The following is a 16,538-nucleotide window of genomic DNA, read 5'->3' on the forward strand; positions in this document are numbered from 1 at the left end:
AAAAAGAAAAAGAAAAAGAAAAAGAAAAAGAAAAAGAAAAAGAAAAAGAAAAAGAAAAAGAAAAAGAAAAAGAAAAAGAAAAAGAAAAAGAAAAAGAAAAAGAAAAAGAAAAAGAAAAAGAAAAGGAAAAAGAAAAAGAAAAAGAAAAAGAAAAGAAAAAGAAAAAGAAAAAGAAAAAGAAAAAGAAAAAGAAAAAGAAAAAGAAAAAGAAAAAGAAAAAGAAAAAGAAAAAGAAAAAGAAAAAGAAAAAGAAAAAGAAAAAGAAAAAGAAAAAGAAAAAGATAAAGAAAAAGAAAAAGAAAAAGAAAAGGAAAAAGAAAAAGAAAAAGAAAAAAAAGAAAAAAGTTATTGTACTGAAGTGCTTGTTGAAGACTTTTTTCTAGAGTATAAAGATGTACTTTCAACATGCTGTGTCTGAAAGGATAATAAGTGACTGGAGTATGCATGGTGAGTGAGATTCTAGCTTCAAGTCAGGACTCTGGAAGAAATTGTGAGTGCTTTGGGAATGCCAGTTGTTGAAAATTGTGACGTGACCATTAAAACATATTCTTCTTTCATTACTTCCCAAAGAGTACCTGCATTAACAATTAGACCAAAACATATTAAAATGAATGGAAAGTGAAATACAGATTGCGTTTTCATATACTTATGCCACTTGGATTTTCTTTCAAAATATTGAAAAAGCACCTTATCCTTGAATTTCTCACCTGGAAGAACTACTAAAGTAGAGTTTTACTATAAGAGGACTAGTATATATACATATTTCACTAAGCTGTGGGGGTACTCTTTTTTGAAACCTATTACTATTTCTATATTTACTATTACTATTTCTTTCAGAAAACAGCATTTTATAGAAGTCTGTGCTTCTCAGAATTTATTACCTAACAGTGGGAAACTAAAATGAAGAAGTGTTCAAATAATTTTACTCTTTAACAATAGAACTAAATAAAAGATCAAAAGAAACACTAATTCTGTGCAGCCTGTTTTCACTATATTTATGTTACCATCAAACATTTAATCTGACAATTTATTTTTCAAAACTGTAGACATAAATTATTGTCACTGAATGACTAATGCATGCTTTAATTTACCATTAGTTGCCTAGCAAATATTAGTCATCTAAGTAGTTACATGCAGGCCCAAGAACTCAATGTCTATTTGTAATTAACAAATGCACATTGGATATTTAAGATACATTTAGCATATAGAGTTGTATATCTAACACTTTAAAAATCAAGCCTCTGATGTTAAAGTAGGATATATTTGTTTCATTGTTGAAATTGTTAAAAACTTGAAAACAATTTAAGGTAAGAGATTAACAGCTGCCTTTACACAACAGGTAAACTAAACCTAGGTAAAAACCAGATCTTGGCATCTTCTTTTGGAATTTTGTCATGTCACCATGGTGACAAGTTCAAAATAGAAAGAGAACAGACAGCCAAATCATTCCTTAATGAAGCATATTTGGAAGAGCTCTGTATTTCCCATAGAAGTTGAACTCTTTTCCATAGTTACTCTGTTCTGAAATTTGCTGCTACACAAGGATGTCTTTAAGCTGAACTACTCAGTTCTCACTGGAGGTGTCACGAGGGAGTTCTCCCAAAGTAGAACTTGTGGGCTGAGATAAAACTATTTACAAAGATAAAGTAAAGGAAAAGGATAAAAGATATGACAATATATTTAACAAATGAGGTGCAAGCAATTGCTCACCGACCACTAACTGATGCCCAGTTAGCCCTCCAGTGAGTGCAAGAGAGCCAAATGAACTCCTAACCCCTTCAAATCCTTCTGCATGGTATTGTATGGTATGGAATTTCCCTTTGTTCAGTTTAACTTGGTTGTCCTCATTCTGTTCCCCCTCATCTCCTTGGTACCTTCACTGAGAATGGCTCTAGCTCTCTACTACACTGCTTAGCATCAACTCTAAACATTGCAGTGTTACCAACATTGTTTTACTCCTAGAACCAAAACATAGCATTATATCAGACACTCTGAAGAAAACAATTGGGCCCCAGCGGAGACTACAACACTATTTCAAGCAACAGTGAAACAAGAGAAATATATCCTTACTGCATGCCAATCTTCAGAAGTGAAAAAGGGAGAGGACCCCTGAATAAATGTAAACAAGTCGGTTAAGCTGACTGCATGACAGTCTGAGGCTGCTGAGTATATGGTGAAAGGTGCCTGACCTGTGTGGACTTCTTTATTCTTCAGATTTTTTAAGCATTGCCATTTCTGTAGTCATCCTGAAGAGAATTTAAAAACGTTCCAGGTAAACGGATTGTCCTCTGGATCGAGACACATAACATTTTAGTAAAGTAGTAATCAAATTAGGCATACTGGATTGCAGACTGTGTTAAATAAAGGAATCCACAGGGTGGTGAATTAGATATGCTTGCAGCATATTCTTGGCTTTGCTGGTAATGATCTATACACATGCTTGATGTTTAACAGACCTTGCTTCATACTAAATCTGAGACATATGGCAGCCATTATTTAAAGAAAGCAATGCATTTCTTCCCTGTCAGCAATGTCAGTACTGAAGCAGAGCAACTGCTCTTACAGAAGTCTCAGTTATCCATATCTCCTGCCTATAAGTCTTGATAGTCTCTGTTTTTTAGCTCTTCTAGTCTTTCTAAAGCATACTTGTTCTATTCTCAAACATGTCCACTACTCTGATCAGGTTGATGCTACTACTCTTTCCAGTTATTGGCGCTCCTCACTCTCTGACTCCTTTCCGATAAATTATATTATGAAACTGATTAACAATGTGAATTGACAAGATAAATATGGAACAAAAATCCTGTAGTAATTTCAGACATACTCCTTTAACTTTAAATACTCCCAACAATTTGTTTTTAAGAGACCTACAGAATCCATAGAATGGGTATTCATCAGATTTCTGCTGTAATCATTTTTGCATTTCCTTTCATTATCATGCTAATACAGTCTTGGAGATTGTTTATGATCTCTGGAACATTTTGTGTTTTCCTGATATTTTGATTGCTCAGCTTCACAACTTAAGAATTATTCTTACTGAAAGTATGGCCCTGGAAAGTGTGTCAGGTTGGATACTCAGAATGAAAAGTCTCCCAAACCATTAGTCATTTTTGAAAATCTTGGCCACGATCTTTTATTAGTCTGTAAAAATTTATAACCATACATTGCACCCTTTAAATAATAAATAGCAACACCAGATGATAGATAATCATACAAAACAAATGTATGAAGGAGAATTTGTGGTCAGTCTTGATGGTTTCTTGGAAAGTAGGCCTTTCTGTGACATCTTTTTGGGCACCTAGTCATGTGTTCCCAAAGGTCTCCCTCCAAAAATTTTGAAAGCACGTGAGAACACATATTATAGTCATCATAACCTTTTTCTCCTGATTTTTAGGGTTTTTCTCACCATTTTTTTCTTCTGTTTGAATCAGAAAAAAAATCAAAATACATATTTAAAATAATTTCTTAGAAAGTAAATCTGCTGTTTTTTCTTCTTCTAGCTAATCATAGAATGGTTTGGATTGAAAGGGACTCTTAAGATCATCTATACCCCTTCTATAGTCAGGGACAGCTTCCACTAGATCAGGTTGCTCAAAGCCCCATCCAGCCTGGCCTTGAATGTCTCCAGGGAGGGGACATCCACAAACTCACTGGGCAACCTGTTCCAGTGTCTTACTACCGTCATAGTAAAGATTTTTGTCCTAATGTCCAGTCTAAATCTGCCCTCTTTCAGTTTAAAGCCATTTCCCCTTGTCCTGTCACTACCTGCCCTTATAAAAGTCCCTCCTCAGCTTTCCTGCAGGCCCCCTTCAGGTACTGGAAGGCCACTAGAGGTCCCCCTGGAGCCTTCTCTTCTCCAGCCTGAGAAGCCCCAGCTTTCTCAGCCTGTCCCTGTGGGGAAGCTGCTCTAGATCATCTTCATGGCTACCCTCTGGTCCCACTCCAACAGCTCAGTGAAATACCTGGTCTCCAAATCCACAAAGGTCACAAAGTGACATTCTCCTTCGCCAAACAGTAGTTTACCCAAACAGTCCAACTGTCTGTCACAAGGTAAGGTACAAGTCCTCCTGCCTAGGACTTCTGTGATAACATAATGAACATCTGTACATGATTATCAGGTTTAAGGGTAAATTCAGACCCTCATGAAGCATAAGAATAATTAATCTCTCTTGCTAAATATGCAACATCTGTCAGCTTGCACTGGAGTGTGTCACAGCAGATATCTGCCACCACTACTTGCTGTTTAAACCTTTCATTTCAATGTCTGTGAAGGTCTTGGCTCATTCCTGAATGGTGAACAGATCTCAAAAGCTCCATATCCTTTCTATATGCACTTTGTGAAGATTTAGCACAAATGCAAACCAGATTTATGCTGTGCTGGCTTTGACAAGAATCATAGATATACTTTTCATCATAAAGCCTCCTTAAATCAGTTGTAACTGAACTCACAACTATTTTAACATTCATACTATGGTGCTTTCCACCTCTACCCAGCTCTCTTCCACAGAGTCTAGCTGACCAGCTTTCTGGTCACTAGCATCTATCACGACCAATATTGCAGAATGTAATACTGTAAGGCCTAGGTCTTTAAAGTGACACTTATAACAAGAAGGTTAGTATAGCACATTTAATTTTTTGCTCACAGGTAGTATATCTACTTAAAGTTAAAACTTTTATTTTAAGGTACAGATGTAAATGTAAGAGATGCTGAAGAGTCTGGAGTTCTAACGGAGTATAGCACTTAATCTGTTATTCTGTTTTTAAGCACATACTTAAGCGACATTTTGATAGCAGGTAATAAGGATGTATTTTTTCCCTAAACAAAAAGCTAGTACAAGTATGTACTTGTCAACAAAATTTAAAAATGTGCTTAACATTAGCCTGACAGAAGTCAGTGGAAGCTGAAAATGTACTTAAGTGTTGTTTTCCTTTTATTTATTTATTTGTTTATGTCATTTTTTTAACTTAAAAGAATGAGGATTGAAATGAAGACTAGATTATTAGGTGTTTCTTAAACCTCTTCTTAGGCATTCTGAATTTGTGAATCAAAGCATTAAGAATTATGAAATAAGTTATTGGAGATTTTATTACTAAAACAAAAAGATTGCACAGAATTAAATATATTATAGGTTTTATAACAAATATAAACTCATTAAAGCTTTGAGGATATATTTTATGTTTGTAGCATTTTCATTAAGTTTTCTTTTAAAATACTTATGCTCTGGCTTGGAGTCTGGCTAGTTTTCCTGATATTTATCTGTTACTTTTTGTACCAGAAAATGAAACAAAAGTCCCTCCCCCCCCCAAAGGATTTAATGTGAGAAATATGCATCTATGCTTTGGAAAGTGAGTTGGCTGGAAAGAGTTTATTTTAGATCAATGATAAAACAAGATAATTAATTGGTGACTTGATAATTAAAAACAGACGTCACTGCACAAGGCACTGTGGAATATGATGTCTTAGTAGAAATACGTGCAAAAAATGTCTCAGAAGAAGAAGGAAAAGGCATGTTTTAATCCTTAAAGTAATGAAAATACGTTATTAAAAAATTCTTAGCAAATGCTTTTGCTATCTTCTTCCTCTAATCAACAATTATGACTTTAAATGGCAAGGCAGCATCTGCATTTAATCAAAATCAAATAAAAGATTTCCGTAGGAACAGATGGCACTGCTTTTAATGCTTTGTGGCCAGTTCAGGTATTATGAGAATGAACTATAATGTAAGCAAGCTTTGTGTGTAAAGTATCACTTGACAAAAGTATTGAATATAGATACATTTTGTGTTACCTGTTTCATCTAGACCAGTTCATCTCATCTGCTAAAATGTAAAAATCAAATGCCTCCAGCTCTGTAGCTGCTTGATATTAAAGTCAGAATTTCCTGTCTTTTCTTGCCTAGGTGCTGAGGTGCCTAAGCTATTTTAGGGGTTAAAAGCTGTAGTCACTGATGCGTATATATTAGGCTGTATTCATAGAACACAGCTTGTAGCCTGACTCAAGCTATTACAGTCTAACAGCAGTGACCAATAGAAAGGGAAGATCCAAGAAAGCTGAGGTAAGCCCAAATTCTGAAGCAACATCAAGTTAGGAACAATAGCTAATAAGGTGTGTATGGTAATACATCTGGGAATGTTAGCACATAATTCAAGTTTTATATGCTATTAATTCTTAGGACAGGAAGCAAACACAGTGGTTAGCAGCCAAAGGCTGTAACAGTGATTTCTAACTGGCTGCAGACAGCTACAGGAACTTGACTAACAAGGTAAATTACTTTATATTTCTTTTTAAAATATTGTTTTTATTATGTTATTGAATTATTATGAATATTTGCAGAGTGAGAAGGTACTATTTCACTATGTAAACTAAGCATGTTGTTCTTTAGAAATACTATATTTGCCCTGTTTTGGAATAATTCCAAATAGCAGATTCTGAGACTGGAATATCTGTAGGATACTGCACTTGTTAATTGTAATAACAAAAATGAAAACTATTAACTATTAACATATGATATGCTGCAATTAACTGAGCTGTTAATCTTAATGTTGCACTATACATAGGAAAGAATTCCCTCTTTATTTAAATGTTGTTGTTATTTTTTTTTTCCAGAACTAACCTCTTTATTTTGACCATAAATCTCACCCCTCTCTTGCTTCTGAATTTCAAAAAATATACAAGAAAATAGAGTTTGCGAAGCACTGCTTTTGTGCTACATAAATATGTCCTTTTGGAGCAAGTTATCATTTGATGACCTTGTTCATTGTTTAATGGTGAAGAGGATTAGCAAAGCAAGTAATTAAGTAGATGAAAATGTTACAAGATGTGTGAATATATATGAGATAATTCAGTTAGGACTTGCCTTTTATATAATTTAGATCAGGCATTTGTTTTGCCTCTTTGCTTTAGAGAAGAAAATTCATAACTTTGAATTTGAAAGAGAGAGGGAATGAGGGAAATGAATAACTCAAACGTATTCCCTCCAAGCTTTTTAAGAACATGCCCAACAAACAGCTGTTAAAACATTCTTTGATCTTTCACTTTTATGTGATGAGAAAAGACCTGGAAAATCTGATCCAGATGGCATTATAATTTAGGAGAGAGGAAAACCAGAAAAGATCATATGATTAATTTTAAAGGGAGTAATACAGACTACAAAGAAATTAATATCATCACAGTGTTGATAGCATTATTGAAGATGATAAGTTACATAAACTAGCTTACACAGACAGCTCTGTACAGGAGATTTTAAAATAAATACATTTATAAGAATGACTGATTTAATGTCAGAGACACACTCCATACATTCAGATTCTTTGAAATAATCCCTGCATCAGTTGAATTTGTAGCCATTGTGAAAACTAAGTTAAATCAGGAAAATATTAAATATATAACACTGAATTGTATACACCTCATATTACTACTTAGGAAATGCCATAGGTGACAGAATTTGGCTGTTTATAAAGGTAATATTATTTGTAATGTAATAATGCTTTGTTACTTTGGTATGCTGATAGGGAGTTCTCTTGAGACAACTAATTGTTTTTCTCCCCTTCTAAGGCAAATGATGACTCTAAAAGTCTATCCAAGTCTTTTGCTATTATTCTTAGCTCATTCTGTGTGGACTCGAACTGTGAGACAAGTTTATAATGAGCTGGATCCTGAACATTGGTCTCACTACACTTTTGAGTGTCCACAAGAGTGTTTTTGTCCTCCTAGTTTTCCCAATGCATTATACTGTGATAACAAAGGACTTAAAGAAATACCTGCAATCCCAGCAAGAATTTGGTACCTCTATCTTCAAAACAACCTCATTGAAACAATTTCAGAGAAGCCTTTTGTTAATGCCACTCATCTGAGGTGGATAAATCTGAACAAGAATAAAATCACCAACAATGGAATTGAGAGTGGTGTGCTGAGCAAGCTGAAAAGGCTGCTGTACTTATTCCTTGAAGATAATGAGCTGGAAGAGGTGCCAGCTCCATTACCAGTGGGCTTGGAACAACTAAGATTGGCTAGAAACAAAATCTCCAGAATCCCAGAAGGAGTTTTCAGCAATCTGGAAAATCTCACTATGTTAGATCTGCACCAGAATAATTTGTTGGACAGCGCTCTTCAAAGTGACACCTTCCAAGGACTCAACAGTCTTATGCAACTCAACATAGCAAAAAATTCCCTCAAAAAGATGCCTCTAAGCATTCCAGCTAACACACTGCAGCTGTTTTTAGACAACAACTCCATTGAAGTTATACCAGAGAACTACTTCAGTTCAATACCCAAAGTGACTTTCCTTAGGCTGAACTACAATAAATTATCCGACGATGGCATTCCCCCAAATGGGTTTAATGTTTCATCTATTCTAGACCTACAGCTGTCTCATAACCAGCTCACCAAAATACCACCAATCAATGCTCATCTCGAGCACCTTCACCTTGATCACAACAGAATCAAAAGTAAGTGTGTATCATCAGTGATATCACCAAGAAGTAATTCTTTTAAAACAACTGCTTAACTTCAAAAGATAATTATTGAAAGCATAGATTAAAAATGTGCCATGGGTTATAGGAAAAAAAGGACCTCCCAGAGGCCAATTTGCAATTGCATTCTAAAATATGACAAACAAATATGTGAATTTGAATAATACCAACTTGTGAAAAATGTTTATTAGGATACAGAAAAAAATCCTTTTAAGCGGATCAGAAGTAGAAGGCTTAAGGAATTTTTTTAAATTTGCATTTTGATATATACACACCAGTGACCATTTTGTGAGATCAAATTACATTTTCACACAGATACAATGGGAGTAAACAAGCAAGAAAAAATTAAAAACTGTGGGTAATAATTTGGGATGTTCAATGCACATATATGGAACAGTCATATTTCCAGAGTTTCTGAGAACTTTAGTAGAGACTTTAGTAAACTAACAGAATTACTATATTTTCAGCTGGTTTGAGCATCTTTGTCCACCTAAATTATCTAGAGGGACTCTCAAAACAAAATAAAACGTAGTCTGTAGTCAACACGATCTATTTTGAATACAAATTAAAGTGTGACTATTGAATATTTCAGTTCTTAATATCTTCCCTGTATTTCTTTTTTTTTTTTTTTGTGAAAAAATGCTGACATCTGGATTTAGTCCTTCTTGATGAAAAGTCTTCCAATTGCTTTACAGAAGCTTTGTCCCTCTAAGACTTGAACTCTTCAAACATCACCATATAAATGAAACAAGGTTTTATTCCCAAGGCAGCAGAAGCTTGTCATATCCTAATTCTGCTTCTAACATTTCCCACATGAATGTTCTGGTTCGGTATACCAGGTAAAGTCCTGCACATCTTAAGTCCTTCTGTTTTCCAACCTGCAGCTGCCTTTTGCTAGCCAGCACAGTAAGATGTTTCATGCCAAAAGGCAAAATCAAAATGGTCACTTTCTAATTATCACTGCATAAAAAGTAGCCAGGTCTCCACATTTGTCTTCTTGTCATGCTGATTTAATTGAACAAATTGTTTTCTGTGTTGTGTTACCATTGTTCGCAGACATATTGAAGGTAAAGATTTGGCTTCTGTATGAAAGAAAGACAAAGGATCAAAGGAGGATAGCTACTAATCATTTAATTAATACACTGAATTTAGGAAATCAAATGTATGAAGATTTATAAATACAGAATTTTGTGCATCTGGAACCTTTTTAAGTGGCCTGCAAGAAGCCTAACAGTTATTTGGTGTTAGGTCTAATGACATATGCTGCTACCAAACATACTTCACTGCCCCCATTACAAAGGGATTTATTTTAGTGGCTTTACTTTGGGGCCTCTGGTGTAGACTTTATCTCCTGTCAGTTTAAATGGGCAGTAAACTGAAACCATTGGAATGTAACTTGTCCAGTTCCGTTTTGTGTTTAGGTAGCAAAGAGCATTTAAGCAGCTGCCAGATTATTGTCCTTTCTTGAATAAGTTTTAAAACAAGTTTAAACCATGAAAAGTATCCTCTCTAGTATTTATAAACTCAAGTCTCATTTTCCAGTGATGCATCAGTATCCATGAGTCTAAGTCACAATAATTTTTCACATGACTTGTATTTCTAAATGCTTTTACCACTTTTCAAATTGGACATTCATTTCTTGAGATCTTTGTAATTTTTTTCTCTTAATAATTTTTCCAATGAAGTTTTTATTCTTATCAACTATGTACTAAGTACTCAAATATAAATATTAAAAACTAATATATTAAATGTAATCCTGGTCTTGTCTAAGCTATATTATCACAGGAGTGTAATTGTTCAAGAGGTGATGGATAATGGCAGGTTCCACTGGACAACGCTCTGATGGATAGTATATCAAAGGGCCATTAAGAGTGAAAACAAGGAATTTGATTCTGTCAAACAGGAAAATTAATTTATGACATTGGTCTGCAGATTGTTCTTCTTAAGCACAGGAAGAAAATGGCCAGTCATTGTTTTAACATAACAAATGTAAAGAACTTGAAAGAAAAGTAATTGTGAAAGCTTGGATCTGTTTTCTCCATAAAAAATCCTCCTGAAAATTTACTTACTTATGTATGCTTGGTGTGACCTCCTATACAGCATTAATTCTCAGATACACACTTTCTAGTAATTATTTTTTTTCTCTTGGTTGTTCATAGTTACACTTTTGACACTGCAAGAGTTCAGACATAAAAATTTGTTTGTTAATATTCTTTTGTCCACTTTTTATAGCACTGAAGTCTAGTGAAGTCAATGGTAACCTGGTCTTAGTGGAACCAAGATTTTGTTGTTTCCCTTCACCAAGAATCCCACTGCACAGCAGAAGACAATAGTACACAAAATTTGAAAGCAAAATTGTCCTGAAACAAAGCCCAATCATGTCTACAGCAGATAAACATCACCCCTGTTTCATCACATTTTAAATTATAGTTGTTTGCATATTTATATATATGAGATACACAAGCAAGGCTCTGAGATGTCAAATGATGGGACAGAGAGTGTTAAAGGAAGCAAAAAGAGGTGAAGACATGACATGACAATGTAGAGAATGAGCAATGATATGCAGATGTCATTACAGTGTTATCAAAGGAGTGATAAAAGGCAGCAAATATTGTTTCCCTAGGGGAAGGCTGAGCTAGTTCATATGAGATTTTATTGTTCCATGCAGAGAGAAAGGGAGAATTCCTTGGGCCAATAGCAATACCAATCTATCCAAATTCAATATAGGATATTTTGAATAAAATTGTCTAAGTTCTAGATACTGTCTAATTGTCAGACTCTTCTTACTGGCTTTCTTGCTGAAAGAGCCCAGAAAACTAAAGATTTCCATGCTTACTCATAGCTACTTCTGTTAATTAATACACAAAAAGAGGAAAGGAAGTCCAGCAATTTGAGTACAGTGTGTGCTTTTAGATGCTGTAAGAGTAAAACAGACACATGCTCCCACTCCTATACATCCTAATACACCCATCTTCACTATCAACTCACTTTCCAAATGTTGAGAAGTTATGAATTATACAGGAAAAAAGAAACAGGATCTTCTGTAGCTCTTCTGCAGATATAGATTAGCCAGTAATGAAGATCTCTTCAGTTTTCCCCAATAGCAACTCCAGAGTCTCATTTTAAATATTATGCTACTTGTCAGTATAGCTGGCTATAGATGGATTTGTCTTATTTAAAATAACCATTTTAGTATCTATCTTGAAACAATCATACAGACCTCTATAATTCCATAGTGAAATTCATCCTATCTTTAGGAGACACTAGTCAACTTTTGTATGTGTCCATTTCTCTCCAGAGTTTGTAAATGCAGTCTAAATGGTTTGCACAGACTTAGCACAATCCTCTGCATGAATCAATTCCTTTGAGGGAACTGTGCTAATGAAACTGGATTGCCCTGTTCCTCCTTTTGCTGGCAAAATTCAGCAATATACCCTGAAATCTAGGACTGAAAGAGATAAAAGCTTTTACTCCTCTGATAATTTGGGTAGGATTTACTACTTATGCAATAAGCAAAACGCTTTATACCACTCATCATCAGGAAATCATAGATGGGCTGTAGTTAGAAAATTGCTTTATCATACTAAGGTTGGAATAATTGACCTGGTGAAGACTATTCCACTGGGATATTTTCTAAATTTTAAAATTCATTTGAAAACACCTTGCCTTCTAAGGACAAAAGTGCTCTTTGGCTTTTTGAAGTGCATTATGGCCTGAAAAGACAAATATTATCTGCTATATAGCATTGATTCATTTGCAAAACTTTTTATAATTGCTTCCACAGTACAACCTTATTTTCAAACTTACTATCTTTGCACATGAAAATAAGTTGTACCTTGTTTCTTCCAAGACTATCAAATGTCTTACAAGAATATTAAATGCATTAATCAACTTCACAACATAGATCAAGAGATATTGTTACAATATTTCTGACAAAATTTTCAGTCCTTGACTAGCTAGATGTTTTTATTCAGTCTCCATGACAAAGATGAATTCTGTTTCAAAGACGTGACAATATCTGTGCAGTGTTATTCAGAAATACTGTTTTTCTTTTTGGAAATGATCAAACAGAAAGATAAAATTCATGGGGTTTTTTTTTTTTGTTGTTGTGATTGTTCTATCATAACTTAAAATTATTAGGAGGTTGTAATCAGAAGATATATGCATAATAATGCAGAATGCAACTGCAAAAAATTGTAGAAAGCTTTTCTTTGGATATTTCTAGGCTATTCAAAAAACTACAAAAAATATATCTACGACATGCACATTCTCCATTCAAATAATTTTTGCAAGTGATCTGGTATCAAGATCCTCATACAGTCAGACAAATTGCACATTCTCCATTCAAACTTTGATAAGCAAAACATCATGTCAGTGTTTTTTTAGAATATTGCCATTCTGAGGCTGAAGTAGGTTAGCTGCACTATTGAACACTGAAGAGAAGATGTGGAGAACTAATTTAGTCAAGTGAGACTGTAGAAGTAATGTAGGAGAGAAAATATAAAAAAAAGATAATGTATACAATGCTTACAAAAATTTGTAATGATTAGTAATAATTTAAATTACTATTTCAATTCTTTTCTGAACATATGTCTAATTCCTAAAGAATTTTAAGTACTTACTGGCTTTTAGATTAGAAAGAAAAATAATCCATTGCACAACTTATATTCCTGCAACTAAATGCAACTGTACTGAAGAGCTGAGAAAACAGGAAAGTTCAGACATTAAAAGTTACAGACATATGAACGGGTCCTTTGATTTTGTAAAATTAATATCCTAGATTTCTCAATCAGAAAATATCTGCTACAACTGATATTCTATCACTGAAATAAGATCTTCAAAATTCCTCAGCATTAGTCTTGTTCTGCTCCCTTTGAATTCAGTTATGTCTCAAGATATCTCAAGATATACTTACAGGTGTAATTGTCTAAGTTAGTTGTTTTTGTTTTTGTCTAAGATGAGATTATATATTTGGCACACTATTCACAATTAAAGCATGCTCTATATGTGATTCACTATTTTAAATTACATTATTTCAATGTACATTTTTACATAAACAAATGTGAATTTGTTAATTTGTGTTTTTCCAACTCTGACAAGAGAAAGTGACTCCCATATAAACAATTGTGCAAGGCTGTATTTTTTTCTAAAGACATTTTGGTTTTCAATAACCCTCCCCATGGAAATTACCTAACATGTGTGATCTACATTTTCAGGTGTCAATGGTACCCAGATATGCCCAGTCTCAATTGCTGTAGCGGAAGACTATGGTCTTTATGGTAACATCCCTCGCCTTCGTTATCTTCGCTTGGATGGAAATGAAATTCAGCCTCCAATTCCATTGGACATCATGATATGTTTCCAGCTTCTTCAGGCTGTTGTCATATAAACATAATGCAGTGTCATATAAACATAATGCTCTTGTGCTAAGATACAAGTTTTGCTGGAATGAAACTTAACTCAGAAATCAAGAAGTAACAGTTTTATTTTGAATCTACTTTGTTCTTTGCTTGCATCTTTTCTGCGGCTGAAAAGATGATTCTTCATTTAGAAGAGATTTTGAATCTACATAAGACATACTCAACACTTGACTTAGGAATTCCTAATGCAAACATGTAGAAAATTGTCAGTTGTAATTTCCCAAATTTTCAAAAGAAAATTCTTATCTACTCTATCTTGTTAAATTCTACAATGTTTATACTATTTATATCATTGGTTTAGGCAAATTTTATTTCCATGTATTTGTTACCTAGTAACTAGCGTAAAGAATTTAGGTGCACTTGGCTAAATATTTGTTAGAAAAATCATGTGGGACACAAATACTAGTTATCAGAACTGTCACTGTCTTTTTGAACTGCCTAAAAGTTAACAGCCATTTCATGTGCAAATAACTCATAAATTGTTGTCGTCCTGACTGATAATGATATTTTTAACAGAAGAAGCATGTTAGACTCAGGGTCCAAAGCAATATACTGAATATATATTACTTGATAGATTCATTCAGTGTATGATTTCAAAATTGAAACTGGAAAAGGGAATACAGGATGAAATCTTGCCCTATCAAAGTGCCAATTTTCTGCTGTTTCATTCTTCAGTATTACACTTTGAATTTTGACACCATTTATTTCTTCAGCTTTGGGATTACCATTGAGTATTTGGTTCATATTTTGTTTCTATAGAGACAAAACCATTAAAAAGTAATGATAAGCTATTTCACAGAGTATGCGTTTTACAGAAATTGCAAAGACAATTCTATCAGTGATAAACAGAAATCTAAGAAAATAAGAGATAAAACCCTCACTCCTCCAACTAACCATAACATATTTACTCAACTAGACAAATATTTGCATAGGAAGTATACCAGTTGAAGCAAATACAACAAACTCAGAGCAGTGTTTAACTATCTGCCAACTCATATAAATACACATAACTCTGGACTTTAGAAATGTCCAGTTATTTAGATTTCAGTAGCTAACAATCAATATATTAGCAGGCATCTTTCTATGAAATCCAGTTGATTTTTATTTTTGTTGTTGTTTGTTTGTTTGTTTGTTTCTTTTTGTTTTTTTTGTTTAGTAAGATAACACTGGGATTTCAGAACAAAACTCAAATATTGTCAACTATTTACTCACAGTGTTAATTTCTGTTATTTCTTATAGCCAGCATAACAGATTATCCATCAGTCATATTATTATATTTATATTTGTAGACAGAAGCAATTGCTCTTCAGTAGCTTGAATTAATTTCTGAGATTTTAAGACTGGCCTCAGTAACAATCATTTTAAACTATGTACGTGGCATAGTCTTTTTATGTTAAGATGCAGATCTTTAAAAGCATTGAGAGTTTCATCTTCTAACCTTTAGTCTCAAACTGTTTAAAAATCAGGCCATATTCTTCTTCCTTGGACTTGTGGATATGACCCACTATATAAGCCCAGTATGGAATTAACTTATTCAGAAATTCTGTTGTGAAAACCTTCATTATTGCAGTTTGTTTTATACGATTGTTGGGAAATTCTAGCAAAAATGTTTTCTGCACCTCTATGTTCATCCAATTTGAAAAAATACAGATCTAAAGTCTCTACAGTATGTATGCATTTTTACCTACATTCTTTAGTAATAACATCGTAATTTATTTTTAGGAAAAAAAAAACAGTTTTGGTGACAGTACTGCTAATTAAATTATAACAATCATCATCTGCTTGTACTTGGAAATGAGTTTCTACTTACAACAAAGAGCAAATAGTCTACTGTAGGTATTCACGGGTATGTATGTACATTGTCAACAGTTCTAATTTATTATATTGCAAAGTATCCTTAGGCTCAAGACAGAGATTATGACATTTTAGGCACTATGTATATATTGAAAAAGGACTAACCGTTCCCAAAGAGTTGTAAAGATTGTCTATTAGAAGTAAATAGATATAAGGACAAGAGAACATCAAGGTACTCAGTTTTCTTTGTAGGAATAGAATGTGCTCTCTAATGAAATTACTGCTAATAGTTGCTTATGATCAGCTCAGCTGATGATATCATTAGGTGTTTCCAATCCATGACATATGATTGTAGAGTGAATAGCCTTATTAATTAGTTCTTCAACGGTCAGTACTATCATTGGAACAATTATTTCACACATGCAGATTGATCCTAAGTACCTGTCCTCAAATCCCAGTTAATTTCAGTGAAGACAAAAATTCGTGATGTCTCCTTGGAAGAACATCTACTGGGCTGAAGAGCTGCTGCTGCCAACTGCTGTGTTCTATACCTTTGATACATACAGCTGATTTTGCATCTGATAACTGTTTAATGAAAAGCAATCCTCAATCATAAGTATCCTCATTTAGGCTAATTGTCCTGTCTTGATTCCATCTCCCAGAAGCAGCATAACGATACATAACTAAAGAGAGCTTTGTTACTACACTGATCTTCACAAGACAAATTAACACTAACTGGGGATTGGGCAGATTTACTGCATATATAGGCTCAATTTACAATGGTCTTAGTGGTGTAAATACTCCAAGACTGCAGGTGAAATTTTTTCTCAGATCAAAATAGCAGGCCTAAATC

The 16,538-nt window shown here is 33.9% G+C and overlaps 1 protein-coding gene across 1 annotated transcript; it reads left to right on the forward strand.

Moving 5' to 3' along the window:
- Positions 1-7,558: 7,558 nt before the first annotated feature.
- On the forward strand, positions 7,559-13,860 carry KERA (keratocan). Its single transcript, XM_065741329.1, has 2 exons — positions 7,559-8,447; positions 13,688-13,860. The coding sequence occupies exons 1-2, from the start codon at positions 7,559-7,561 to the stop codon at positions 13,858-13,860; spliced, it is 1,062 nt and encodes a 353-aa protein (XP_065597401.1).
- The last annotated feature ends 2,678 nt before the right edge of the window (positions 13,861-16,538 follow it).

Source organism: Cyrtonyx montezumae, unplaced genomic scaffold (genome assembly GCF_038088225.1).
Source record: "Cyrtonyx montezumae isolate F1298 unplaced genomic scaffold, pur_monq_1.0 scaffold_3, whole genome shotgun sequence".
Lineage (NCBI taxonomy): Eukaryota > Metazoa > Chordata > Aves > Galliformes > Odontophoridae > Cyrtonyx > Cyrtonyx montezumae.